The sequence below is a fragment of the Dipodomys spectabilis genome, unplaced genomic scaffold, assembly GCF_019054845.1.
Source record: "Dipodomys spectabilis isolate Male_0828 unplaced genomic scaffold, ASM1905484v1 ptg000163l, whole genome shotgun sequence".
Classification (NCBI taxonomy): Eukaryota; Metazoa; Chordata; class Mammalia; order Rodentia; family Heteromyidae; genus Dipodomys; species Dipodomys spectabilis.
Genome location: NW_024870840.1, coordinates 17,414,906 through 17,441,838, shown reverse-complemented (window position 1 = coordinate 17,441,838; position 26,933 = coordinate 17,414,906). Strand labels below are relative to the sequence as shown.

At 47.1% G+C, this 26,933-nt stretch overlaps 1 protein-coding gene across 2 annotated transcripts in view; it reads left to right on the top strand.

Moving 5' to 3' along the window:
• Large1 (LARGE xylosyl- and glucuronyltransferase 1) overlaps positions 1-26,933 on the top strand; it is a 445,329-nt gene that overhangs the window by 396,766 nt on the left and 21,630 nt on the right. For both annotated transcript variants that reach the window (XM_042693250.1, XM_042693249.1), the window contains 2 exons: positions 13,435-13,598; positions 18,275-18,553. In XM_042693250.1, coding sequence (XP_042549184.1) covers positions 13,435-13,598; positions 18,275-18,553 — 443 coding nt within the window. The remainder of the gene's footprint in view (positions 1-13,434; positions 13,599-18,274; positions 18,554-26,933) is intronic.

Below are 26,933 nucleotides of genomic sequence, written 5' to 3'. Positions count from 1 at the left end.
AATGACAAGAAAGCTAGCCATAGGAGAGCAAGGGAAGTACATTCCAGGGGGAGAAAGTAGCTTGTGCAAAGGCCCTGAGGCAGGACAGGTTGTGAGGAGAGAAGGATGACCAGGGTGACTGGGACTAAAGAAGAAGGTTGCTCTTAGGTACGTAGGAATCAGACTGGAAAGATCCATAACCTGTGTTAGAGAACCCGCTGTTAACTAGCATATAAGCTTTCAGAATTTGGACTTTCATCACAATTTTGGACATCCAAGAAGTCTCTGACTCCCAGGGGAGGCTGTCCATAGAAGGTCAGCGCTCACCTGGCCTTGGTGTCTGGTGACATGGCCACCCTTGCTCTTGAACCACAGTGGAGTTGTCTCTAGCTCTGACCCATCTCCTCGTCACCCTAGATGCCTTCTGGGAACCTCCCTGGGCTAAGGGTGATTGAGGGAACATAGCTGTAAGCACTGAACGCTTAGGATTTTGGGAATCTCTCAGAGGTTTCATATAGCAGACATGAAACTATATTTTCAGATAGTGATATTTTTCAGATGCTACATTTTCAGTTAGCACTGCGTTCCTTTGCACCTCGCTCAGTGCGTCTTGCTGACCAGATCAGTTCCGTGTCTGTCCTCATCCTTGGTACTCAAGAGCTCCCTCTGCATTTGTTTTCAAACGTGCAGGGAAACTGTTCTCTCATCCTCTCCCAGCTGGAGGCAGAATGAAAAGCCTTCCAGGAAGAGGCAGTGAGTGAGTCCTCCAGCTCCCTGGGTTCCCACGTGGCACTGCTAGGGGTCCCAGGGAGCCGGGATTCCCTCCATAAGGGCCTTGCTCAGTGGCTATGTCTGCCTCCCTTTCACAGGGGATGAATAGCTCTGGACCTACCTGTCTGCCAGCTCTCTGCCAGGGGCCTTGCAAGGAAATGGGGGTTGGCATTAGAGAATGACGCCATCCGTGTACGAAGCTGCCACTGAACAGCTCAGAGAGGCTGGGAGGACAGTCTCTCCAGGGCTTTCACGGTTGTGAACTGCAGGACGACACTAAGGCCTTGCCATGGTGTTCACCCCAGCCTTTCCCCCTGACCACACCCCACTCTCCCCTCCCAGGCTCACCCACTGTCTAGCACACCCTGATGTTAGATGCTTAACCATGTACAGTGTGGCCTCAGCAGTAACTTGCCCTGACTCCTACCAACGGTCAACCTTTTTACTTTTTATGACCCGCTCAATTCTCTTTTCATAAGAGCATGTGCCATGGCCTGCAATTACCTGGCTCCTGTATTTGTTTGCCTAGATTTCTCCCCAAACACTAGTCCAAAATGTAAGGCTTCCAGACTTGGTACTCTTCGCTGCTGAAATAAAACAAAGCACACCATTGATATTTATTGCCTAGTTTGTAGTTGAGCAAATGTAAGCAAGAAGAAAGGAGACAAGGTACGGGGAGGAGCATGAAGAGGGAAAGAACCAAGAGAAGCCACGCTGGTGGTTGATGTCCTAGAGCCTAGACGTGGTGGGGGCCAGGCGCGAACAAGGCTGCACAGAGGGCCTTTGTCCAGACTAGACGTTCAGGGCTTATCCGATAGGCAGTGAGGAGCCACCGAAGAGTTTGAAGCCCTGTTGGGTTTACATTTCAGAAAACTAATTGCAGAAGGGTTGAGGATGTAACTCTGGTAGAGCACTTGCCTGACACATAATAAGGCCCTGGGTTCAATCCCCAGCATCCAGCACCACCGGAAATAGAAAAGAAGAATCAGGAATAAAAATAGAATAGAAAGGACAAGACCGGAACAGGGAGAACTCTCAGAGGCTGTTGTCCCAGCTCAAGCAAAAAAATCCACAAATAGATAGATAGATAGATAGATAGATAGATAGATAGATAGATAGAGAGAGAGAGAGAGAGAGAGAGAGAGAGATAGAGATATATGTATCTACCTATATATATATATTATATAAAACACATATATATGAAATACATATAGATGTATACCAGTGGGGTTCTAAGGACAAGAAGAGGTATAAGTAGGGCTCGTTAATCAAGAGAGCAAATCCTGAGGCTCTGCTCCAGCCAGGTGCCTCTTCCTGGCTTTCTTAGCCTGCGGTGGTAGGAGCTGGACACAGACAGAGGCTGCGGGCCTGGCCCTGGTGGAAGCCCAGCTCTGCAGGAAGCGCCCGCACACAGCCCTTCTCAGCACGTCAAGGGCCATGCGCACATGCAGCCAGAGGGAGAGGGGACAGTCTCAGCTCCCGCCCCCAGCCAGATGCCCCAGGCTCTATGGGAAGGGGTCACTGGAGCAGGGATTTGTGCACAGATGGCAGGGAGTCCAGAAGAAGCAAGGCAGTCTACGCTCCTCTGGACCTCTGTTCCAGATGGGAACAGGCTCCCACGACAGCGTGCGCGGGTCCTCCGTCCATTGGGCAGAGTATCATTCAATATTCACCAGGAATAGTGACAAGGCAGGAGGCCCTGCAGCGCAAGGCCTGCCTCTCACAGCAGCCTGTCGCTGGAAGGATGCAGACGGGCACAAATGGACATGTCGTGGACGGTGACATGCCATGAGGGAGTGGGAGGGGGATTGCACAGGACCAGAGGCCAGAGATGCCTCCCAGAAGGCTTCCTGGAGGTGAGAAGTCTGGAAGGCAGCACTGATGGGAAGGACCGGAGGAGACCACCAGTAAACGGAGGCTTGGTGCATTTGGGAGAGTAGCAGGGGTGTGGAGAATGGCGGAAGGCTGCCCAATCTCATTGCTACGTTGTTGCCTGAGTGGGAGGTGATGGTGGCGACAGAGGGGTGGGCTGTCTGCGGGGGGATGACAATCATGTGACAGTCACGTGCCCTCACAGAGCCTTGAAACAGTCATGTGACCTCAGAGAAGGGCCCCCAAATGCTGTGAGACTCAGGTTTGACATCTTATTTGTAACTGGGACCCAGGGATGCATCTATCACAGTATTTCATGGATAATTTGTGTGAAATCTCTAAAAAAGAAGGATGCAGCTCCAAGACCACCATGTGCTGTGTGTGTGTGTGTGTGTGTGTGTGTGTGTGTGTGTGTGTGTGTGTGTCTGTGTGTGTGTGTGTCTGTGTGTGTGTGTGTCTGTGTCTGTGTGTGTGTGTGTGTGTCTTCATAAACCTTGATGCCCAATCTGTAAGGACGCAATCTTTCATGTTAGGTCTTATTAACCATTCTTCTAGGGAGGAGTGTCAGAGAAGCCCAACTTACAAATCTGTCAATGAAGTGTGAGAGGGTCTGTCCCCTTTGTTCCTAGCCATGCCCAGCTAGGAAGAGACTCACAGCAGAAAGAAGCTACTTGGCTGGTCTTGCTTCCAAAAACTCAAGTAGACAGTTGTGCTCTCCCCATTAGCAAGGCGCTGAGATGTGAGGAGCAAGGCCCATCTCAGAGCCTCTCAAATGAGATAGTTGGGTATGAAAGAAGGCCGGCTCCACCAGTGGTCTCCAAGGACAGTTTAAATGGGACACAGTTGCTCATGTGCTATAGTTTGTCTGAGCATCTGTCCTTGGGATCAGAGAGTTCTTTTACGTAGTACAGTAATCATTCAGCAAGCATTGCTTACCTTGTTGTTCATTATCTGAAGAAGGGACAGAGGTACAAATTCTGTGCAGTAGCATTTCTTTCCTTTTTTTCCTCAGCAGCCCATCTCTACCCTCAAGTGTACTCAGGACTCCTCAGAACATGGCTGATTAATCTTGCAGATTTTTCTCCCTCCTTGCCCATCTGGGAGTCATGTCGAAGCATGCCCAACAGGCTGGCATCTGGTTTCCCCTCCACCCTGGGAGGGCAGCTCCCTCTGCTGTTGACAAGCCCTAGATGCTAAGCTTTCTGCCTCATGCAGACTTGAAATTGTCTCCTCTGTAAGGAAGCTGCTAATCTTGATCGCAGTCCTCTGGAGCATTGGGAACAAAGGGCACCCACCCTCCTTCCCCACAGCTCAGCCTGGCGTTGAGTGTAGCAAGCTTCTGTGTAGTTGGTTACTCTGAAACATGCAGTGCAGTCCCTGCCTTGCCTGAGCCTGCAGACTGAGGCCATCTCATCAAGAAGGTTTTGCACAAGCTAGGTGCTATGGCTCACGCCCATAAGCCTAGCTACTCATGAAGTTGAGATCCAAGAATTATAACTCGTGGCCAGCCCAGGTAGGAAAGTCCATGAGACTATAATCCCCAGTTAACCAGCAAAAAGCTGGAAGTGGAGTTTATGGCTCAAGTGATAGAGTACTTGCCTTGAACACAAAAGCTAAGGAACAATGCCTAAGGCCTGAGTTTAAGTGTCAGTACCAGCACCAGAAAATAAAACTGAAAAGGTTTTTCTGCCCTCAGGAGGTTCCACATGGAAGAAGCTCTCTTTAGTTTAAAAAAAAAATGTGATTCCATTAAAATTGATAGTTGTAACTAATTTGTATGGGAACTTGGCTAGAGCACATGTCCTTCCTTGAATAACTTAAGTGGACTGAACTCAGCTTATAATTTGTACTGACAAAAGTTGTCCTGAGGATGCCCAAGGGACCAGTGACTGCCAGAGCCAGCAGGTTGCTGGTCATCTAGCAGGAAATGGCCCGGGACCACTGGCTTCTTGTTCTGCAGATCCTTTTCTGACAGCTGTCACTTTTAGTTTGTCAACTTCAGGAACAGCCTTCCCTGAGTTCACCTCCTTCTTTCTCCTCCCTATGGCTGCCAAAGAAAGGACAAAACACAGAAAAGTGCTTAATTCAGACCTATCAGTGATAAAAAGAATTAGTCATCCTTCTGTCAAAAGCTTAATTATGAAACATAAAATATGCAGAAGTAGGAAAAAAAGATAAAGAGGCCAGACATCAATGAGTTGGTGATTTGTATAGAATTCTAGACAGCCATCAACATCTGCCAGTCCTAGCTTCCTTATCCCCTGACCGCAGCAGACATCACTAATGGATGATCGCAGTCTATCCACCAGGGCCCAGGCCTCGCATCTACCCCAGATCAGCACTGCAGCTCGTCAGTACCAATCTCTTAGCAATGGCACAGGCATGAAAGCCTGCTGGGCATTCCTGGGTGTGGATATTAGTCACTCTCGTCTCTATGGCATTACAGCAGTGCTCTGTGCTATTCCTGGAGCTTTCTCTGCTCTCTTCTAGCCTGTGGGGATTGGAGATGTTCTACAGGGATGCAGAAAGGGGAAATACAGCTGTAATCTTCCCCACAATAGGAGGGAGAGAGGCCTATGAGTCACCCTGCACAGCAACCAGAGCTCTGAGGAGCTGTGCTGCTGCTACAAATCACTCAAGTCCAGCATTGGCCACCTGGGCGGCTGCCTCAGTGAATGGGACTGCAGACTTAGAAGTAACGTGGCCACAAGCCGTTCGGCCACTCCTGTGCTTGCTTTACTGAAGTCATTTCTCTTACCCTTTCACTAACCCTGCAAGGGAGCAGGAAAAGGAGGCTAAAACAGTTGAACTCACAGAACAGGTTGTGGTAAAGTGGGAATTAATCTTCAGTCCTGACTCACCATTGATTGTCTTCCCTCAGACTAGTTAAAATGCTCCCTGAGCTAGGATTGCAATAACCATCCTAACCCCAGCACCCCTTACCTCCCAAGGGGCCCTTCCTTTATTTTTCTTTGTGGCATTTATCACCAATTCATATATGTATGACTTATTCGTTTCATTGATTATCCATTCATATGAATAATCTTGGTGCATTATATAAGACTGCTTGGCACCTAGCTCATGTTCAATAAATTTTATTGAACAAAGGAACTAAAACAAGTTACTAAAGTGTTTGTAATCACAGTATCTGGCCCGGGACGAGCAGCCGTATGACTTCTGGTGTCACTCTTAAGTGTTGTCAAGCCTCAGCTTTCCTATCTGGGAAAGGGGTCAGTAAATAGCATCCAGGCTTTTAGGTGGTGTATATGGTGGAGGAAAAGCATGTCTGGGACACTTTTCATTCCAACATCCCTGAGATCCCTCTTGTCCAGAATGAAGGAGGCTTCTAGGCACAGTCCCCTCTGCTACAACAGCAAAGGACCAGCCACCAAAACGGGACTCATCCCCAATGCTGAGCCCCAAGAGGAAAAGAAGGTGGCACCAATGTGGCTCAAATACGAGTTAAAAATAAGACACATATAAACAGATTCTATAAACACTTTATGGCGTCATTCTGCACGGCCTGCCAAGGAACAGATGGCTCTGTGGAAACAACTGTATCCCAGAGAAACCCCGGTATCCTGCACTCACGCGCCCCATGTCACAGACTTGTCAGTCACCCAGCAGCTAGCGGAGCCTGGGGCAGACAGGCCCCGAACCCCACGGCTGCTCACAGACATTCCACGGTGAACCAGGACAGCTAGGCCACAGTGCAGCTGTGAGGCAGAGCCTAGGGGCTAGGGGATGCAGCCAAAGGAAGTCTGAGTATTGGCTGGCTCTTATTCCCTGGGTGTCTGGTTTTCCCTGGTGGTGATAGGTGCTCCCTCATTAGGTGCTTTTCGCAATAGCTCATGCCCCTCTTCTCCTGTTGGCTCAGTCCTCCTCCTGTAAATGACCCCTCGCTTATTCATGACAGAGAGCAGCTCCTCTGTAAAACCTTGTTGTTCTGAGACCTCAAGTGATCTCCGGAAAATTCCCGGTACCTCATCGGTAAAATGGATTCACAAGGATTCCTACTGATAGACCTGAGAGGACCAAGTAAGCTCAGGAGATCAGAAAATGAGCCATACAACACCTGTCTCCTAAAGTGAAGTTGAGTTCATGTTGCGATCTGTGATCACAGTTTTAACTTCCTTTGCCTCTTCCAGACTGGAGCATCATTTCCAGTATGGAAGGTCACTGCCCATTGCTAACATGGCACTTGACATGAAATCAAAACCAGTTATTTTCATGTGATGTATGAATTAGTACCAGGGAGAGAGGGAATTATCTCTTCCCAGTTTAGGCAGGGCCAGGCAGACCATCTCTGAAACCTTACTAAATGTACCTGAGTGTAGCCTTCCCCTTCCAGCGAAAGAAAGTAGTTCATGCTTTTGTTTCTCAGTAAAAATACCTTGGCTTCCTGGAACTTGCTTATGATGCACACAAGCAAGTGTAATGGTTAATTTTGATCATCAACTTGAGTGGGTTGAGAATTGGCTAGGATACAGTAAAGCACACCTCTGGAAGTGTCTGTCAAGACATTTCCAAAGAGGATTAATTAAGGAGGGAGGAGAAACCCCCATAAAGATGGTGACACCATCTGTCTGGAAGCCTGGATGGGATTAAAGAAGAAAAGGGAGAGAGCTAGTAAGCATAGGTGTTTGACTCAAAAGGCGTGAAGAGGAAATAGAGCTGTGGTAAAGTGCTCACTTTTAGCAAAAGAGCTCAGAGACAGCACCCAGGCCCTGAGTTCAAGCCCCATAGTGCTCTCTCTCTCTCTCTCTCTCTCTCTCTCTCTCTCTCTCTCACACACACACACACACACACACACCAAAAAAAAAAGAAAAAGAATAGAAAGAGGGTTCAGAGGGTTCAACACCAGCAAAGTTTTATTCAGGTAAAAACTTGTAGAGGGAGTAGGGTTCCAGACAAAGCCAGAAGTCCACTTCCATTTACAGTCTGGGCTATTTGTTGTGGGTTCCTGAGGAATGTCAGTATGGTTTCTGGAAGTTGGTAAGTAAGAAGCTAATGGTAAAACCAGGTTTTTATACCTCAGGCCCAAATTCTTGGAGTCCCAAATTAAGCATGGCCCCACACCCACATATACCAAATAAAGAGATCTGCTGAAGGGCAGAGAAAGGTGTATTATGTGGCAGACATGGGAAGAGCACATTAGTTCCTCTTCTGCAGTCTTCCTGGCTTCTGATTAAATAGGGGAGAATTAGGAATGGGATGAGAAAGGTATGCATAGTTAAAATCGTCCCAAGTCAGAGCTATGGCCTAGTTGACCTGTAGCTTAGTCTTTATCTCTAGAGGATTTGGAGGATTTCCAGATAAGACGCCACTTTATTTCTATAATAGAACCAGAACAAGGTGGTCTCTTGAGTTTTTGACTGTTTTCTTTGAGATAAGAAGAGGGCATTGTTTGTTTGAGGGGCAGTTTGCCTTCCACACAAGGTGCTCATGGGAATCTTGTCTTTTCTCCAGAAAACGAAAGGTGGTTACCAAGGGACTGTAGTAGAGAATAGCATCTCTTCTTCTCATTCTCCCTCTCCCTTGTGCCTTCCCCTCCCCCATCCCCACTTCCTAGCCACCATATTGTGAGTTCTCTAGTCTGGCATGCCCTCCCCATCATGATGGACTGAAACCTCTGAAGCTATGAACCAAGATAAATCTCTCCTCCTTAACTTGCTTTCTCAGGAATATTGTCTCAGTGAGCCTGAAAGTAGCCAGGAAGGATATCAGATTTATTTCTTTATTTATGGAAAGGATGGAGAGGGCCATCAACCCCAAGGCTCCGTCACGTGCATTCCGTACAGGAAAAAGCCTTTTTATAGGGAACAAAGGTACAGCCAGACAGTGAGCAGGAAGGCTTGATGCTGAGTGTTGGTCTCTGTTATCTGGGCCATGTGTCCTCATTCCTCCCTCCCCACCCCACCCCCAGCTGGAGTGTCACAATTGGCCTTGACCTTCTGGGGTGAGTTACAATAAAACTGCTTTCCTGTAGGTTAAACGTGGCAGCAGTTTATATCCTTTGTGTTAGTTGACATACAGAATTAAAGAATAGGTGGTGTTGCACAGTCTGAAGGTCTCCAGATATTCTGAGTTCTTTAGATCCCAAGAAAGTTGGTTTAGCAGTTACTGTCTTAACCATTTAGGCATCGATTTTCTTTAGAACTTAGAATTGTCAAGCCATGATCATGGGAAGCAAAAGACACTCTGCCAAGGGCAACCCCTAAAGAAGTTGGAACCATTACTTAAAGCCACAGAATCATCTAGCCTTCGAGCCAGGAAGAGCTGCAGAGATTGCTTGACAGGGCACTGCAGTGTCTTGGTTTCTGGGAGAGCTCCATAAGTACACTTGGATTGAGTCGCAGCCCCTGTGTTCTCTACACATCATGTGAAAGACAGGCCTGACCGGGCCCTCACTGGCGGATCTCTTGTGAACATTAACTGAGAATGCCTGCCAGGCTGGTGGCATGTGACCTGTTAATTTGTGAAAGTTGTTTTTATGAAACCCAAACTTTCTTTGTCCAACACTGAGACAGGACTTGTTGAAGGTCACAGAATAAATGAAAATCAAAGCGATCAAGTCTTAGTTTCCTGATACCGCAATAATACCACTCTGTAGCTTTGCCCAGCTGGAAACTGATGTCCCTTAGGCCAGAGACTGGGGACACACATCTAATCCCCTCTCCCCCATGCTGCTGAACTACTCAGGCATGTCCAGCCATCATTTCAGGCAGCTCAAAGGTCAATCTAGGCCATCGTCCTTAGGGGTAAGAAGGAATAAATGCCAACTGCTTAAAGGACCGTTTCCCCTTGAGTCTAAATCTCCCTGTGCCTCAGCTGGCTGCCCAAAGAAGCAATTTAGCAAATGCGTTTTATCTCTGGAGAAATCTGTCTTTTGTTTCTGTGACTTGCTTGTCAGAGCCCTGTGCTTCTTCCTGGTGGATGGAGAGCTGGGTACAGTAGCTTTCAGACCTGTTAATGAAAGTGCCCCCTCCAGCTCTGCATCTCCCCAGAGACATTACCCAGTCCCTGGGTAAAAAAGCAAAGGCTGATTAAGTTGCTAGTGTCTTCCTTAGCCAGGCTGTCAGCAAGAAAAGCACGCCTGCATTAGAATCTGAAAAGGTGCATAATGTAGTCCTAATCACATTGCTTAGGTTTGTAGAGCACCTTCCAGTTTACAAAGCACTCCTACCCACATTAGTTCATTTGAGAAAATTGCAGGGAATCCGTTAAGTACAGAACAGTATAAAGAAGCAATAAAATTTATCTTGGAATCTGTCACTCAGAGAAAAATCTTTGTTAACCTTGTAATGTTCTCTTCCATCTATTTTCTAATATCTTTTGTTTATGTTTTGGCTGTGTTGGGACCATATTTTGAGTGTGCCTGTGTGTGTGTGTGTGTGTGTCTGTGTGTGTCTGTGTGTGTGTGTGTGTAAAGGACTGCTTTGTTTATGGAACATTGTTTTTCCTTGCCCCTGGTTTGAAGTCTAAAGATGGAGACTTCTGAAGCCATTTACCTTAATAAGGAAAGGAAAAAGCCCCAGGCACACACCCATCTCCTGTATGGTCGCTAATATTCCTTCTAGGTGCTGAGGACAAAGTCCTTGTTCAAATCCCCCCAAAGCAGACCTAGTTTCCATCAGCACATTCCTCTCCTTGCTTAGACACACAACTCCACACCCCCTTGCCTTCTCTTCATGAAACTAGAAGCATGCACGCTGGTCAACATGCTAAAAACACAAAGAGCAAAACAAAGAAAAGGAAAAGGCCAACCTGCTCTTGCAACGAGTTTGCAGGGGTTTGAATTCCAAAATGGAAATGGTCATCTTTGCTCTTTTGCAGAGGAGGAGAATAAGTAAATTTTCTCTGAGGAGCTAACAGTCAGGCTTCTAAGCATATTTGAGTTCTCCAAGGAGACGGGTTTGGCAACTCTGGTTCAGGAATCAAGACACCCACCTTCACACACACACACACACACACACACTCCACATCCCCCTGTGCCACCAGGTTCTTACGTATAGGTGTCTTAAGGGACTTAGCTGTCTCCTTCCCTATTTTGTGTCACATCTTTTTTATTATCTTTAAGTAGTTATACGAAGGAGCTGCCATTTAACAAAGCAGTTTACGAATGCAATAAATCTTGGTCCATGTCACTCCCTCAACCACAATGACAGGTGATGCACCATGCCTCACTTCCTCACTCTGAATCCAGTATTCGTGTATGTATTTCTCCCAGTCCCTGCTAGCTTACACTGCTCTCCCCTCTTTACGGTTGACCAAGTTAAAAACCCAGAAAGGTTAATAACATACTCACTCACCCAGATCATCCAAGTAGAAGAGGGAGGAATGGAATCCATGACATCAGTCCCATGTTGCATCTGTAGCTTCACCTGAGGCCTGATTGAACAACTCTCTAGACAGGCAGGTGGTGGTAGAGACTAAAGACCTGGTGTGTGTGTGTGTGTGTGTGTGTGTGCGTGCGTGCGTGCGTGCGTGCGTGCGTGCGTGCGTGCGTGCGTGCGTGCGCGCGCGCATTCTCAAGACCTGTCTGCTATCACAGACCCTGGAATGCAAGCTTTGGCACTAACTGTTGCCTTCAGGATGGAATTCTTACTTATCTTTCATACATCTACTAGCTAGCACCGGAGGAAAATTGGAAGGATGAGCCTTCCTGGTGGCTATGGTCACCTTGTACACAGCACTTGTTTTTTTCATGCCTGCAACATGTGAATATTGAACGCTTGTCATACACCAGGCACTTTATTAGAGCAAACATAAACTGTGGCTGACCAATCAAGTGGTGGCTTGTTCAAGTTGGCGAGATCTCCTATGGAGGTTTCGAGTGAGGTCTTACAGCACAGAGAAGAAGCGGACTGAACCTACCCTTGGCAGAGCCAGCTTGTGTAGGCTAAGTCCTGAAAGGGAAATAGGCGATCTCCAGAGGGAGAATGAGGTGAGGTGAGGGATGGCATTGCAGAGAGGGAAGTGATGACACAGAAGGAAATCACAGGGAGGTGGAGGCAAAGGCAGGTAGGGGGAGCCCAGGAGAGATGATTGGTGAAATTTCAGAGTGCAGAGGGCAAACAGCCAGAGAAAGCAGTGTGTGACCATCCCCTAGGACGTCTGAGTGGAAGCCAGACCATCACAAGGACTCAGTGTAGAATAGGATCTCTGCTTCCTATCCAGGCATTGTGTCTCACATGTGTAAACCCAGCCCTTGAAAGGTTGACACAAGGAGAATCATAGATTCAAGGCCAGCCTGAGCTACATGGAAAGACCCTGTCTCAAAGAAATAAAGATTTGCCTTCTTGGAAAATCATTCTATTATTTTCAGCCAGGTTTGTTGACTAGCCATGTAAATTCCCCCGTCACCTATATGGTATCATGCGACAGACAGATGAGGCAGATGGAGCAAAAATACTCGAACTAGCTGAGTGACTTATGGCAAATTTTTATTTCTTAAAAGTCAGTTTTACTGAATTACAATTTTTTGTATGCCACTAAGCCATCCCTCCAGTTGTCATTTTTGCTGGTTAATTGGAGATAATGGTGTCATGGACTTTTCTGCCCTGGCTGACTCCGAATTGTGATCTTCTGATGTCTTCTGAATAGCTAAGATGACAGGTATGAATCACAGACACCTAGCTTAGATTATAGTCCTCCCTAGGTCTGCAACTTGGCAAGTGTTCACAGATACACACTCAGATAACCATCACACCAATCAAGACAATTCCGTCATTTAATATTCTCTCTCTCTCTCGCTCTCTCTCTCTCTCTCTCACACACACACACACACATACACACACACACACACACACACACACACACACACACCCCTACCCCTACATCTCCTGATCTGATTTCTACCAGGGGATTTTAATTTCAGTTGTTCATCTGTAAGATGAACTCCGTCATACTGTGTGACAGGGCTGTTGAGGTTCACAGGCAAGGAAGCAGGTTAGTCAACTGTAGATCTGTGTGTGTGTGTGTGTGTGTGTGTGTGTGTGTGTGTGTGTGTGTGTGTGTGCAAAGTACTTGTTCCTTGTTTGCAGGTCAGCCAGCTCTTTGCACTAGTTGAGATAGGAAGGCAAGCTAAAGACTTCTGTAAGCACAGTTGGTAGGGTGAGACCTTCAGAAACTTTGAATAAAAAAGGGAAGAGGAAAAACATGGAATGCAGTTAAACACAGGTGAAACTAAAGGGCAAGAGTTTTTGTTTGGCCTATGTGTCTAGTTTTGCTTTTCAATACCTAGCCCGAAGACTGAAACTTGTAGGTCTAGGGAGAGAAGTACAGGTCATGTAAGAAAGCACTTTTTGCTTGTTTCCAAGAAGTTTAGGGTGGATTGTTCATTGGGATGGCACCACACCTAAAAAGACAGGCTCATTTGTTTGGGTGGGAAAGCCTTTTCTGATTGCCTTTTATTTTTTTTATTTTTATTTTTTCTGGTCGTGGAGCCTGAACTCTGGGCCTGGGCGCTGTCCCTCAGCTCTTCAGCTCAAGGCTAGCACTCTACCACTTGAGCCACAGCGCCACTTCCGGCTTTTTTCTTTTTGCTTATGTGGGGCTGAGGAATCGAACCCAGGGCCTCGAGCATGCAAGGCAAGTGCTCTACCACTGAGCCACCTTCCCAGCCCCTCTGATTGCCTTTTAGAAACCAGGTTAAATTGCTGGGGAAATAGGAGTAGCGGTCCTTCCTACGTGAAACTATCAGCAGTGCCCAACAGGTAAGAAACTCGGGGTGGCTCAAGGACAGCAGGCAGTGTCGTGGCCCCTCAGAGCCTTTCTGCTCATCCCCAATTTCCCTGCCCTTCCTTGCAGCTCCAGAAGCAGCTGTCGGAGCTGGATGAGGACGACCTGTGTTATGAGTTCCGGCGAGAGCGCTTCACAGTCCACCGTACCCACCTGTACTTCCTGCACTATGAGTACGAGCCGGCTGCCGACAACACGGACGTCACCCTGGTGGCTCAGCTCTCAATGGACAGGTATGGCCGGCCCCACCCTTCACACAGGCCCCTTGCTGCTGCCCTTTTCCCTGTCGGTGAAATGGAGAATGAGAGATCACCCCCTGGGCTCTGTTCCCACCCAGTCCTGCCAGCTGGGGATTCTCATCTTTTTCTTGCTGTGTTGCTGCTGCTACTGATCAAAGGTAACATAGCAGGAAAGATGGAGTTTGAACCTGACTCCAGTTACCCTAAGGTGAAAGGGAAATGTCTAGACTAGAGCCACTGTGGTCTCAGAGAAGCAATGGCTGTTTCTTTTTCTTCTCTGTGTCTGGATGCAACCAGAAATATTTATGGTGCATTTCCCACAGGGCCAACTCAAGCCTTCTGCAGTTTTCCCATCTCATTGTTTTATCGTCTTAGCCTAGAACAGATTGAGTTACCTGAAGAATTTTGAAAACAAACCCATGAGCCAGTTACTGGCGCCTCATGTCTGCAATCCCAGCTACTTGGGAGACTGGGATTGAGAGGAGGAGGCTTGCAGTTCAAAACCTGCACATAGGCAAGACCCCTTCTCCAACCCAGAGCTGGGTGAAGTGGCCCACATCCGTCATTATAGACATGTGGGAGGTTGACATTGGGCAGATTGTGGTTCCAGGCCAGTCCAGGGAGAAAAGTCTGCAAGACTCCAACTCAACAGGAAAAAGTAGGGTGTGGGAATGCACACCTGTCATCCTAGCTATGATAAGTTTAAAATATATAGATTGTAATCTAGGTGGACACCTAGGCAGGAACTCAGCAGGAAGCAAGATACTATCTCAAAAAATAACCAGTACAAAAAGAAAAACAGGGCTGGAGAAATAGTACAATAGCTATCCAGTTAAGTAAGACTCGTTGTTGGCAGAATCTTTGACATTGTTTTGTTTAAGCTTGTAGTGTGCAGGCAGGGCAACTGGTATTCACACCAGAGAGCAAATCAAATGGTAATGATAATAAGTGCTTTGAAGGAATTGAGACATATAATACCAACATCAAGTTGAGGGTCATCTTTAGGTAATGTATGGTCCGTACATCCACCACCAACAGCAGCATGCCAGTGAACCTGAGCCTCTCCTGCCCTTTTCCAGTGAGAAGGATTCTCTTGGCCTGGGCCACAGAGAAGCTAGCAGGACCTTCCTTACCATTGCTTACACATCTGCCACACATACTGACCACAGAGGTCTCCCTTTCAAAGCACACACATCAGCCCATGAAACTCCCAGATGCATTCTGACAAGTATGGCAATATGACAAGAACCCAAGGAGCCCTAAGACCCCCATCTGAGATACCAAGCAAGACAGAAGAAAAAAGTCTTAGTAGTGACACAAACTGATGCAGAAGGCAGAGGTTCCCACAGCCACTTCTATCCTACCCCTGCACAGCCAATTATGATTCCATACACTGGTGCCTGATGGATTGATTTGCAATTTACAAAACACCTCAGGTGTTTATAAACCTTCAACTCAAAAGTAGGCCCTACATGAAAGCCACAGGGAATTAGGGAAGCCAACCTGAAGGCCCCCAGTGCCTCTCATAGTGACAACTGTGGAACATGCAGGTCTGCCTCTCTCAGCCACTTGGGATCTTTCCCGCTCATCCTAGCCAAGGATGGAAATGGCTGGAAGGAAGGGGAGCCCTGTTCATTGAAACCTGATGCGTCCAGGCAGGCAGAGGCAGGTGGCCTGGCACTCCTGCTGGGCTTGCTTCCTTGCTTGCTTGCCTGCTTGGCTGGCGTTCTCCTAACTTGAGCCACCATCCCTCCAGCCCTGTGGTTTTAGGTTTGATCTGTGTCTCTCAAAATATGCTCCATTGGCCCAGACTTTGCTGTGGTAGGTACTCTGCCTTCCTTCCTGTCTAGGAGACTGAAGAAAGATGCTCCCAGAGCTTTCCATCAGTGAGAGCTACACAGAAACTTACCTTAAGAGCAAATGTGGAGAGACACAGCTATAAGAAAGGCAAGAGAGCAGTGGATCTTCGGGAGGGACTGAAGAGGGGCAGGAATAGAGAAAAATCAAAGAATGTGCTCTTATTTGGAGAAACAGACCACCAGGGGAAGAGATTTGAGATCATTGTTCCCAATAGTGAATCTTGGACCACTGTGGACCTTCGATCCTGGGCTTTGGGGTCTGAGAGAGCTGGGTGTGAGTCCTACCTCCTTCACTTTCTTCCCCTGCAGTGCTTGAAGAAGCCACGTGGCCTCCTTGAGTCTCTTTACCTGTAAAGTAGTGATAAGAATTTCAGTTGGGTGGAGTCACTCTGAATAGTAAGTGTGGGAACAGTCCCCAAGTGGCTGGCGCCCTGTGTGCTACAGGTAGGGAGAAGAGGCTTACCACATTTTATATGTCCTCATCCCAACTAAGAACCTCATTTTGCCACTATTGCTTGGGTCCAGACAGAAAGGTTGGCTCTTGGGGAGAAGAGGGTGGAGTGGTCATGTGTGGTATGCAGACACACAAGGGAGTTGTGTTACCCTTTGTTCATAGAGGTCTCACAGAACAACTCTGGCACCTTTCCTATAAAGCTCCACTGATATGTCAACTGGACCTGTCTCCTGAGATTCTAGTGTGCTCTGTCACTCTAAACTCTTAGTGGAGCTGGGAAGAAATACTGTGCTATCTGACTAGAAAATATGGACTCAAACCCAAGTCTGAGACAGACACCAGTAGTTTACATCTATAATCCTAGCTACTCAGGAGACTGAGATCTGAGAATCGTGGTTTTGAAGGCAGAAAAACGCCGGAGATTCCTATCTCCAATTAAGCACCCAAAAAACCAGAAGTGGAGCTGTGACTCAACGGGGTAGCACAAGCTTGAGCCAAAAAGCCAAGTGACAGAACCCAGGTTCTGAGTTCAAGTGGCCCAGAATTGACACAATTATTAATTATTCTAAGTCTGGAAAAATTTGGAGCCAAGATATTCTCTACACATTCAGTCAATCATGCCCCCTGCTTCCCATTCCTTCCACCAGCCTCATATCTACATAAGAGAAATTATTCTTGCTTTTGCCTTCCAACTCTCCAAGGATTTGTATAAATGGCTCTCCCTGGAAGCAAAGAGTCCCTACCCCTATTTATACAAAGATGCAACTAAGGTGCCACAGGGAATCATCCATCCTGAAAACTCAGGAAAGAGCAGGACCTACAGTGGAGACTTAGCACCAACCTCAATGGGATTCAGCATCCCGCAGGGTGATGAGCCATCCGTAAACGGCATCTTTGTTCAACCTGGGCTAGCAGGTGTTATAAAAGATGAGAGATAGAGGAGGGCGTTTTATCCTAGTGAATATATCAGTCCTCCATATTGAAAGAGGAGAAATTCTGAGCAATACCAATCCACAGAATTACTGAAAGAAAACTCTGGAAGTTGGCAGGGGGAAGAAAGCCTTTGAAAGGAGATGAGTGTGCCCATTTTCTTTTGTCTACAAGTGTGGAGATACCTGGAAGCTATTTCCTGGTAATTGTCCAAATAAAGTGGGCATTCTGACCAACAGATTGCTGAGGGTGTACCTCTTGCTGGGAGAGGGGGAAAAGAAAACATTGAAATTGGTTTTTGCTGCTTCTTAACTATAGAATTTATGTACCAGGCGCTACTTCTGATGCATTGGGAAAAAAATAATCTTTATGGATTTCTCATCAAACTTCTTTTGTAGAACCTCCCTGTTAGAAGCACCATTGTCTTTGCACTGGGCTTTATTTGTCTCCTTCCCCTTGGCTCAGTGCTCCTAGGTATCCATGCAGGGTTTGCCAGGATCCTGGGGCAGTAAGTGGTCTGACAGATAAAGACTGTAGCCTCCTATGTGGTTCCCCCACATTTCACATATACACCACCATGCTGGGGACTAAGGTTGGGGCATGAGAACCTTTGGGGGACACACCATGTGCAAAATGCCAGCAGCACTACAGAGGAGGAGTCTTACCCTTATACTAGGGTGTGACTTACACTAGGGTGTGACTTTTTAGGTTATATGGATGCTGTCAAGGGGTAGGTTCTATCTTTCTGCTAGCTAAATAATTAAAAGACAGGAACGTGTTTAAAGCAGACAAAGCAAGTTGATTTGAAAGTGAAGTGGAGTATATTCTCTCCATAGAGAGGGGCCACAGAGCTGACATGTCCCCATGGTGTGCTGTCTGAGAGTGATTGTTACAGTAAGGGGCTCCTCCCATACCTCTCCCTCTGGGCTCTGCCCTGATTACTTGGTATTGCATGCACGCATGCACTTGTATGTGTATTTCTCTGGTGTGTGTGTGTGTGTGTGTGTGTGTGTGTGTGTGTGTGTGTGTGTGTGTGTGTGTGTGTGTTATCCAAGCTCTTCTCCTTGGTTGAGCCAGAACACAGCCTTATGGGAAGAAGAAGCATTTCCTTGGGAACTCAGGGCATCATGGGAAGAAGAGCTGCCATGATGGACTGCACTATTATCTCTCTTGTGTTATGCCATTTTTTTTAGACCCTTGTCTTCCTAACCAAGGAGGCCCAACCCTCCCTCAGTGTATTCAAATGGAGGCAGAGAAGGACTAGAACCAGCCAGATAATATGTTTTGTTGTTGTTGTTTATAAGTGAAAGCACTGCGTGAATGTTTAGGAACAGATCTGAATTTACGGCTGGTTAACCAAAAGTGGCTTGGCAGATCCTTCAGGGCTGCTCTCTGATCCTCACACCCAGCCTTCCCTTCTCTTCCAGGCTGCAGATGCTGGAAGCCATCTGCAAACACTGGGAGGGGCCCATCAGCCTGGCTCTGTACCTGTCGGATGCTGAGGCCCAGCAGTTCCTCCGTTACGCCCAGGGCTCCGAGGTGCTCATGAGCCGCCACAACGTGGGCTACCACATCGTGTACAAGGAGGGCCAGTTCTACCCTGTGAACCTCCTGCGCAATGTGGCCATGAAGCACATCAGCACCCCCTACATGTTCCTGTCTGACATCGACTTCCTGCCCATGTACGGGCTCTATGAGTACCTCAGGTAAGGACTCCTGGGGACCTAGCTGCTGCCCCCACTTTTCCAACCAAAGGCATGGAGGGTCCTGGGACAATGGAAGTGAAGAGAAAGGGACCTCCCTGCCTTAGTCTACCCAGAGGTAGAGCTCTTGCCTGAAAGCTTAGAAGAGACATTAGGGAATTTAAAGTTTCACTGTCCTGATAAAGAGTTTGCATAACGATGTGTTCCTATGATCTAGGACACATCCTTCTCATCTCTCCATCTAACCCTCTTTCTTTCACACCCGTGGAAGCATACTGTCCCCCTGTTTCTATGAGAGAAGGTTTTAGATTTACAAGCGGTTGACAAAGAGTGTCCTGACGTGAAGGAGCAGACAGCCTTCGTGTGAGCAATCCAAAAAAGAAAGATGGCCTGCTAGCCTTGAAAACAAATCTGGGTGATAAAATGCTTTGACATACTTATCATGTACAGAAGTGCTTGTTGTGTGCCAGAACAGTTGACAAGCAGAAAGCCATCGCCCTGTCTTGACAGTCCTGCCCCAGGTTCTATCCTGGTTTTCATTTTTCCAAACGAAAATGGAAGAAAGACTAGAAGTGTCTAACCCAGGTTATACAGCTAGCAAAGGAAGAGCTGGCTTAGAACAAGGCCTGCCCGACTCCAGGACCTGATGACTAATCCATGAGGCTCTCTGTGACCTCCAGTGTCCTTTCCCAGCTCTCCCTATGTAGAAAGGAAAGTGAGCAATGGCTGGGGAAAGCCGTCCAGGCTCAGGAAGCTGGATGGCTGCATGGGAGCAGCATTTTCTTAAATCAAATAAGCAATGTGAATTGGGAGGGCCATGGAATTCTTCCAGCCTAAAGGTTCCATTCTACATCAGAGTCCAAGGTATAAATAATCCTATGTTTTTAAAGGTTCTTCCCTTATCTCCTGTCATTTTTCAGCTGAGTTCTCTCTACAATATATCAAATACTTACCTAGATTCTGATACCATAAGCAGTTTATATAAATCAATCAACCCATATATCATATATATATGTCCATATATCTGTGTATCACATATATCTATATATCAATCCCCAAAAGCATGCATAGTTCCTCAGTTTTACAGCAGGAAACAGAGTCAAAGCAGCAAAATCACCTGCTCAGGTCCAGAAAGCATGAAGCAGTATTTGAACCCATGTCTGTCAGTTTCATACTGGTCCGGCTATTCTGTCTCATAGAGGTCAGGATATGATTCTTTTCTCTGCTGACTTCTTTCCCTGCCCTTCTCCATCTGTCTCTCTCTCTTGATTCTTCATGTCCCTAAACCCTGCCCTCTCTCAACAGCTCTTAGAGTCTCACATGCCCCTACCCTGTTCTCTCCAGAGCAAAAGAGGATGCAGAACTCTGTTCTGTATCCAGGTTCTGAATCAGTTTCCTTCTAGGGTGTGCTGTGGTTGCATAGTTTCAGTCCTCCCCCACTCCACCCCCACGAGCAGAGAATTGCCCTGCCAGCCTCTCTGAGAACCACTGCGTGAGAGACCCTCAGCCATGGAGGGACTATGATGCACAGCAAGGTAAACCAGAACTCCTGACTCCCACTGGGCTTCCTACACAAGCCTTTTCAGCTCCTCCAGCACTAGAATCTCAGTCTGTTGGACAAGATCGCCCCCATGTGTCCAGATGAATCTCAGCTCTGATGAGCCACTAGGAAAAAGGGGCAGGTTGTGGGATGACAGGTTGCCAATGGAACAAGTAGGGGGTGAGAGCCACCCTTGACCTGGATCAAGGAAAGAAAGAGAGGCTACAGGGCTGCATCTGCCAGTCCTCCCATCTTTTGGTCTTCTCCTCCAACACCCCTGAGGGGCCTTCGGTCTCACGAGTTGGAAGTGAAACAGGATGCTGTGGCCCCGACTGTCCCATCCACGGGCAACATGTTCTTTAACGGTACATAACAGGCTTTTCTGTGTGATCTCCCAATGTCTCACTGATCAAAGACGGTATGAACTGCTAATCAAGGCTACCCAGCGAGAGGTGATGGGTGTTGTCCATGGCCAGTTTGCTTGGTGCAGGGTGACTGTCTGTCTCCCCTCTAGATTTCTGCAGTATTGCAAATTGCTTCTCAAGCTCCCTGACACTCCCCACAGACCTTGACCCAGGAAGCTGAATACCATTCAGCAGAGAGACAGACCCCAGCACCTCCTCAGGGAGTGCCGTCTCCCCCCTCCAGATGTGGCACAACTGGTCTAGTGGACAGGAATGAACTTACTAAGTTTTCATCTTTTCCTCAGAGGTCTGATAATCTGGACCGACTTTTAATTAGCTGCTAATTTTACTTCTGAAGATCAGCAACTAATTAAAAATAAGTTGTTAAGGCTACTGAGCCAAAACAAACACATCTTCCCGTTGCTCCCACACACCGCCACCTGCCCCCACACCCAGACTGACAGTTGCCACTTCTTACCTACAAAATTCCTGGGCACCAGACTCCTGAGGTCTGTGGTTCTGTCTGAAGCCCTGAATAAACACTAGATGATCCTTTGGTATGTATACCAACCCTGTCAAATTGCTGCTGGCTAAGATTGAAGTTTTTGTCTAGTCAATGGTGAGGATTTGTTTCCAACCCACAAATTATCAGGTATAGCTCATGACCAGCTTTTTGTCCCTGGCTTGGGATGAATTTGAAGCTATTTGCTGTGGTCCCCATAGAGGCCAACAAGGCCAGAGGCCCCCATAGACCCAGATTTCCTCAGCATTGGTATCTGATAAAACAGACACCCATGCTCTGTTAAATGACTAAAAGTTTTAAAAATATATAAAAGAATGATTAGACCCTGCAAAAGGCAACTGCTTTCCATCTGTTACCTCTGTTTCTCACACTTGTAGCAGGTTAGCACTTGTACAGGTGATCACATTTGCCCTAGGTAAGTAAAAGTGCAAGCATCAGAAGAGAAAGGTAGCATTTAGTCCACCAAGCTGGCTCCCATCACAGACAGGACCACCTCATTCTCTAACCTGGGTAGCAGCCTTCTGGTCATACTCCTCCCCCCACTCACATCCCCCTTCTTTATATCTCCCTCAGTTTCCAAAAGAAGTTCAGCACCGGAGCTCTCTGAGCTGGTTGCCTAGCAACCAGCTAATAGTATAGCAAAAACAAACAGTTGAATTGGAGAATAATGAAGTCAGCCTATCTGCATGGACAGACCTGCAGAGTTTCACTAAAGTCCCAGTCCTCTACCTGTAGCTGTGGATGGGCAAGTCTGTGGATGGTAGCTTGTGCCCTGAGTTGCAGAAATGTCCAGTGAGAGGTGACAGAAGTCACTCAGACTTGCATTTGAACCCAGGGTCAGCAGAACTGATTGAGTATGTGACTTGGGACAGATGGTTCCAACACTTCAGCCCTCCTTCTCCTTAGGTAGCAAAGGAGCTAGTAATAGCCCTTCGCAAGGTCCTAGGTGCTCCACTAGAGTTCGTTTCTGTCCCATGGTAGATTCACAGCTCAGCACTGGACTTCTATGCCAGGACCTTGCAGACTCCCACTACCTTTATTGCAGTCAGGCATCTGCAGGGATCTCTTCTACTACTTCTCCTCTTACCAACAAGAGAAGTATATACAAGTAGTCCCTTATCACTTTCTATAGCTGCACAATGGATACATTTATGGCTTTTAAGCTTTATGATGATGCACAAACAGTATGCATTCTCAGTCTAGCAATATCCAGTATGATTCTTCTGGTGCTATGTAGCTGCCAGTCAGCCACACAGCCAGGTGAAACTGGACATGCTTGGATGGGGGGTAGGCGTGATGCTTGGTAGATGGGGTATACTGGGTGCATTTTCCATGTACCATGTTACAGGGCATGGTGGATGTAACTCCAACAACAGTCAAGGAGCGTCTTCACTCATAACAGCATCTACTTGGCGTTGGCAGTGGTACTTAACCTCCTCACTTTCCTTATCCGTGGGATGGGCAACAGGCTATTTCTTTCCTCATAGGCCCTGAGGATAGGAGTGATGTGACTTTGAAGCACCTCACCATGCCCAGAGTATGTGAGCACCTATCACATGTCTGCCACAGGCTCCAAGAGTGTTCTGGACACTGGAGCTGGCACAGTAGTCAGAATGGGCAGACGTCGTGCCCTTGAGTGGCTCAGTGTGCTTCTTAGGCTATTGCTGGAATCCAAAACACACACACACACACACACACAAGGTAAAACTAACAAGTGGCCAGATGTGGGTATGAGAGACAGACCTCCAAAAGAGCTGTAGTCAAGATCAGGCTTGGAGACTAACGCATCTAAAGGCAAGTAACAAAGGGACACCTTCAGGGGACTTGGAGACAGTTGGTATGAGAGGTTCTGGAATGACAGAGGTGTGGGGGATGGGCAGGTTTCTGATCTCTTCCACTTGAAGAATCTTCATCTCCGATCCACATCCAAAGGTTAAGTCATGTTTCTACTGTTCTCATTGCATTCATTTTTAGGAGGAAAATGGGCCCCACCGGCGGAGATGATGTTATATAGCATGTAGGAATGACAAATCAGTATCATTTGGTTCTTTTAGCTTACCACCTCCTCCCTTCTCCCATTTCCCGGCACCTAATGGCTTCTCGTAAGTACTTGTTGAGCAAGTGCGGAACTGTGGGCAAGGCAGAAGAGGCACCAAGCACAGCTGGCTGGAGGGCTGCCAAGGAATGCTAAGCAGGTGGCATTTCCTTGGGTTAATTCATCCTTTTCATTCTGCCATATCTGTAACATTTAATGTTTATCGAGCACTTACTACGTGCCAGACACTGTTCTAAGCACCCGTGCCTGCATTTCATCACGTAACCTGACGGGCTGCATTTTCCGGATGATAATGCTCAGGCTGAGCTCTGTGCCCGAGCGTCCCGTGTTACCACGTGGGCACCTGGCTTAGTCATGCTGGACACTCTGGGCCCAGCCAGGTAGGCTCTGCGCTGAGCCTGCTGATTGTTCCAATTCGCCTGATAGAGCCAGGTCCAATTGCCTCATGACCAAAATGATCACCACAGCCTGCTTACCTGTCTGTGCATGGAGGAACAGCCTTGACCTTTGTTGGGATCTTCCATTCCATCCTTACCAGACCCCTATAGCACACCATTCCCCCCCCTTCACCGAGGAGAGAAGAGTGGTCCCTCAGCTGTCACTGGCTCAAGAGTACAAGCTGGGGAGGGTGTAGGTAGTATCAGAGCCACCCTCTTCACACTCCTAACCCTCCAGCCGTGTCTGACTCCGTGCTTTCTACTGGGCAAGCTTCCTACCGTGTCTAGCCGTTGTTACTGTGAGCACTGCAACGTAGGTCTTGAAAGAGGAGTGTTGAAAATTACAGGAGACAGAGTCTTCGGCTGGATACATGGTAAAGGGCTCAATAGACTGTAGCTGTTGATCCTATCATACTGTTTTTATAATCTGCTCCCAAAATCTCACTCTTGGCTTCTCTTTCTTACCTACCCTTCTCTGAGTGACAAGTCTCTTCCCTTTGGGTATGTTCATGTCACCAATTAAGGAGCCACCCCAATCTTGCTGGGGCCCAGGAACCCTCCCTCCCCGCTCACAGATGGCTACGTGCCCATGTCTTTCCTCATTGGTTATCTGTCTGTGCGTTCCAATTCCCTCCCTGTGGGCAGCCTTATCTTTCTCATTTGCAAGTCCTAGCTGTTGTCCCCCCACACACCTCCTGGAAGCCTGGCTGCCAGGAACTCATTTCCCAGGCAACTCTATCTAATAGCATCCCAGCAAACCCTATTACCTGGTCTCCATGTTTAGGGATATGAAGAAAGGAAGAGGACAGGGCTGAACCAACATCTGCCTCCAGACTGAGCAGCGCAGATAATAAGTGCAGCGCAGCCCAGCTCCTTCCTTCCTCTCTGCCCATGGACGCACACCCTGGGGGAGGCTGATAAGTCCTGTGTGGTGGTGTTCTGATGATTGAACAATGGTTGAAAGCCAGGTGAATATCTGGTACTGTGGAAATTAGGCAGATTAAAGGGAGGGGGGCTGCAGGGGACAGGGTTTCTCACAGTTCACTTATGTATCCCTCTGTCTCCTCTCTCCTCCCCTCCTTTCTTCATTTGTCTCTGTCTTTCTCTCTCTACCTCTGTCCCTCTTTCTCTCCCTCTCTCCCACCATTTCACTCTCCCTCCCTCCTTTCTTCTCGGCTCCCTCCCTCCCTCCCTTCCTCTCTCTTCCTCTGTCTCTCTGTCTCTCTCTCTTTCTCTTTCTCTCTCTCTCTCTCTCTCTCTCACACACACACACACACACGCACACACACACACACACACACACACGGCAAATCAACCCTTCACAGGTTGATTAACCTGTGGCTACGTTCTCAAACCCCCTGATCACTTGTTCAGTTTGCACAAGCTGCTCTAGGAAAGGAAGCTATGTGCTTATCTCAGCCCCATGCCTCAGCTTGCTGTTCAGCCCAGCCTTACCTCACTGTGCCCATTTGTGCTGCTTGAACATCTCAGGAGGATCGATGCCCAGACACCTAGAAAGGATCCAGAAACAAATGCTTACAAATGCATTCCCCACTTCCCCCCTCCATAGCAGGCTCTGTGCTAGGCTCTGTATAAGAGTCACCTGTATCTTTTTTTTTTTTTTACTTTTTTTTTTTTTTTCTTTTTTTTTTTTTTTTTTATTGTAAAGCTACTATACAGAGGGTTACAGTTACATGAGTGAGGTTATGAGTACACTTCCTCTTGAACATTGTTACCACCTCCATTGTTTTCCCCCTACCATCCCCTCCCTCCCTCCCTTCCCCGAGGTTCTTTTTTTTTTTTTTTTTTTTTTTTTGATTGTGATTAAATGATTACATAATTTCAAAGTCACAAGTTCATTCTAACTTCCCTGGAGCAAATTGTCTACCACAGTCTGTAATATATAACAGTGTTCACATGTTATGTACCATATTTGTGATCAGCAGCATGAGGATATTTAGTAGTGGTTCAACCAGATGAGCGGGAGTTCTTTGTTTCTTAAGTCCTGTTAGTTTTGTCGTATCACCTAACCTTTTGGATTTAGCATCCACTTATGAGGGAGACCATGTACCGTTTGTCTCTTCGTTCTTGGCTTACCTCGCTCAACATGATTCCTTCTAGCTCCATCCATTTCCCTGCAAATGCCATTATTTTGTCATTTCTAATGGCTGCATAATATTCCATTGTGTATAGATACCACAATTTTTGGATCCATTCATCTGTGGTGGGGCACCTAGGTTGTTTCCATATCCTAGCTATTGCGAACAGTGCTGCAATAAACATGGAGGTGCACGTGTCCTTGTATATTGGTTCCTGTTGTTCAGGGTAGATGCCTAGAAGTGGTATGACTGGGTCGTAAGGGAGGTCAATCTTTAGCTTTCTAAGGACCCTCCAGACTGCTTTCCAAAGTGGTTGTATAAGTGTACATTCCCACCAGCAGTGTAATAGGGTTCCTCTTTCTCCACATCCCCTCCAGCATTTGTCGTTGGCTGATTTGTGGATGTGGGACATTCTGACTGGGGTAAGGTGGTATCTCAGGGTTGTCTTTATTTGCATTTCCTTCACCACCAGGGATGATGAACATTTCCTCATGTGTTTCTTTGCCATTTTTATTTCTTCATTTGAGAAGTCCCTCTTTAGTTCCCTTGCCCATTTAGTAATTGGTTTGTTAGGTTTGGGAGGGATTAGTTTCTTGAGTTCCCTGTATATACAGGATGTTAACCCCTTGTCTGATATATTGCTGGTAAATATTTTTTCCCAATTAGTTGGTTGTCTTTCTAGCTTAGTTGTGATAGATTTAGCTGTGCAGAAGCTTTTTATTTTAAGGTAGTCCCATTTGTCGAGTCTCTCTCCAACTTGTTGTGACCCTGGGACTCTGTTCAGGAAGTTCCTTCCTGTGCCTATTAGTTCAAGTGTCTCTCCTACTCTGTCCTGCAGTAGTTTCAGAGATTCAGGTTTAATGTTAAGGTCTTTAATCCATTTTGAGTTGATGTTGGTGCATGGTGATAGGCTGGGGTCCACTTTTAGTTTTCTGCATGTGGCTGCCCAGTTTTCACAGCACCAGCGGTTGAAGAGGCTGTGTTTCTTCCATTGTATGTCTTTGGCTCCTTTGTCGAATATCAGCTGGCTGTAGGCCTGTGGATTTATATCTGGATCTTCTATTCTGTTCCATTGGTCTTCGGGTCTGTTTTTGTGCCAGTACCATGCTGTCTTTGTGATTATAGCTCTGTAGTAGAGTTTGAAGTTCGGCATGGATAGCCCTCCCATATTGTCTTTATCCCCTAGAATTGTTTTGGCTATTCTAGGTCTTTTGTTGTTCCATATAAATTTTTGGACTGTTTTCTGTATTTCAGTGATGTACGTCATTGGGATTTTAATAGGAATTGCATTGAATTTGTATATTAGTTTTGGAAGTATCACCAT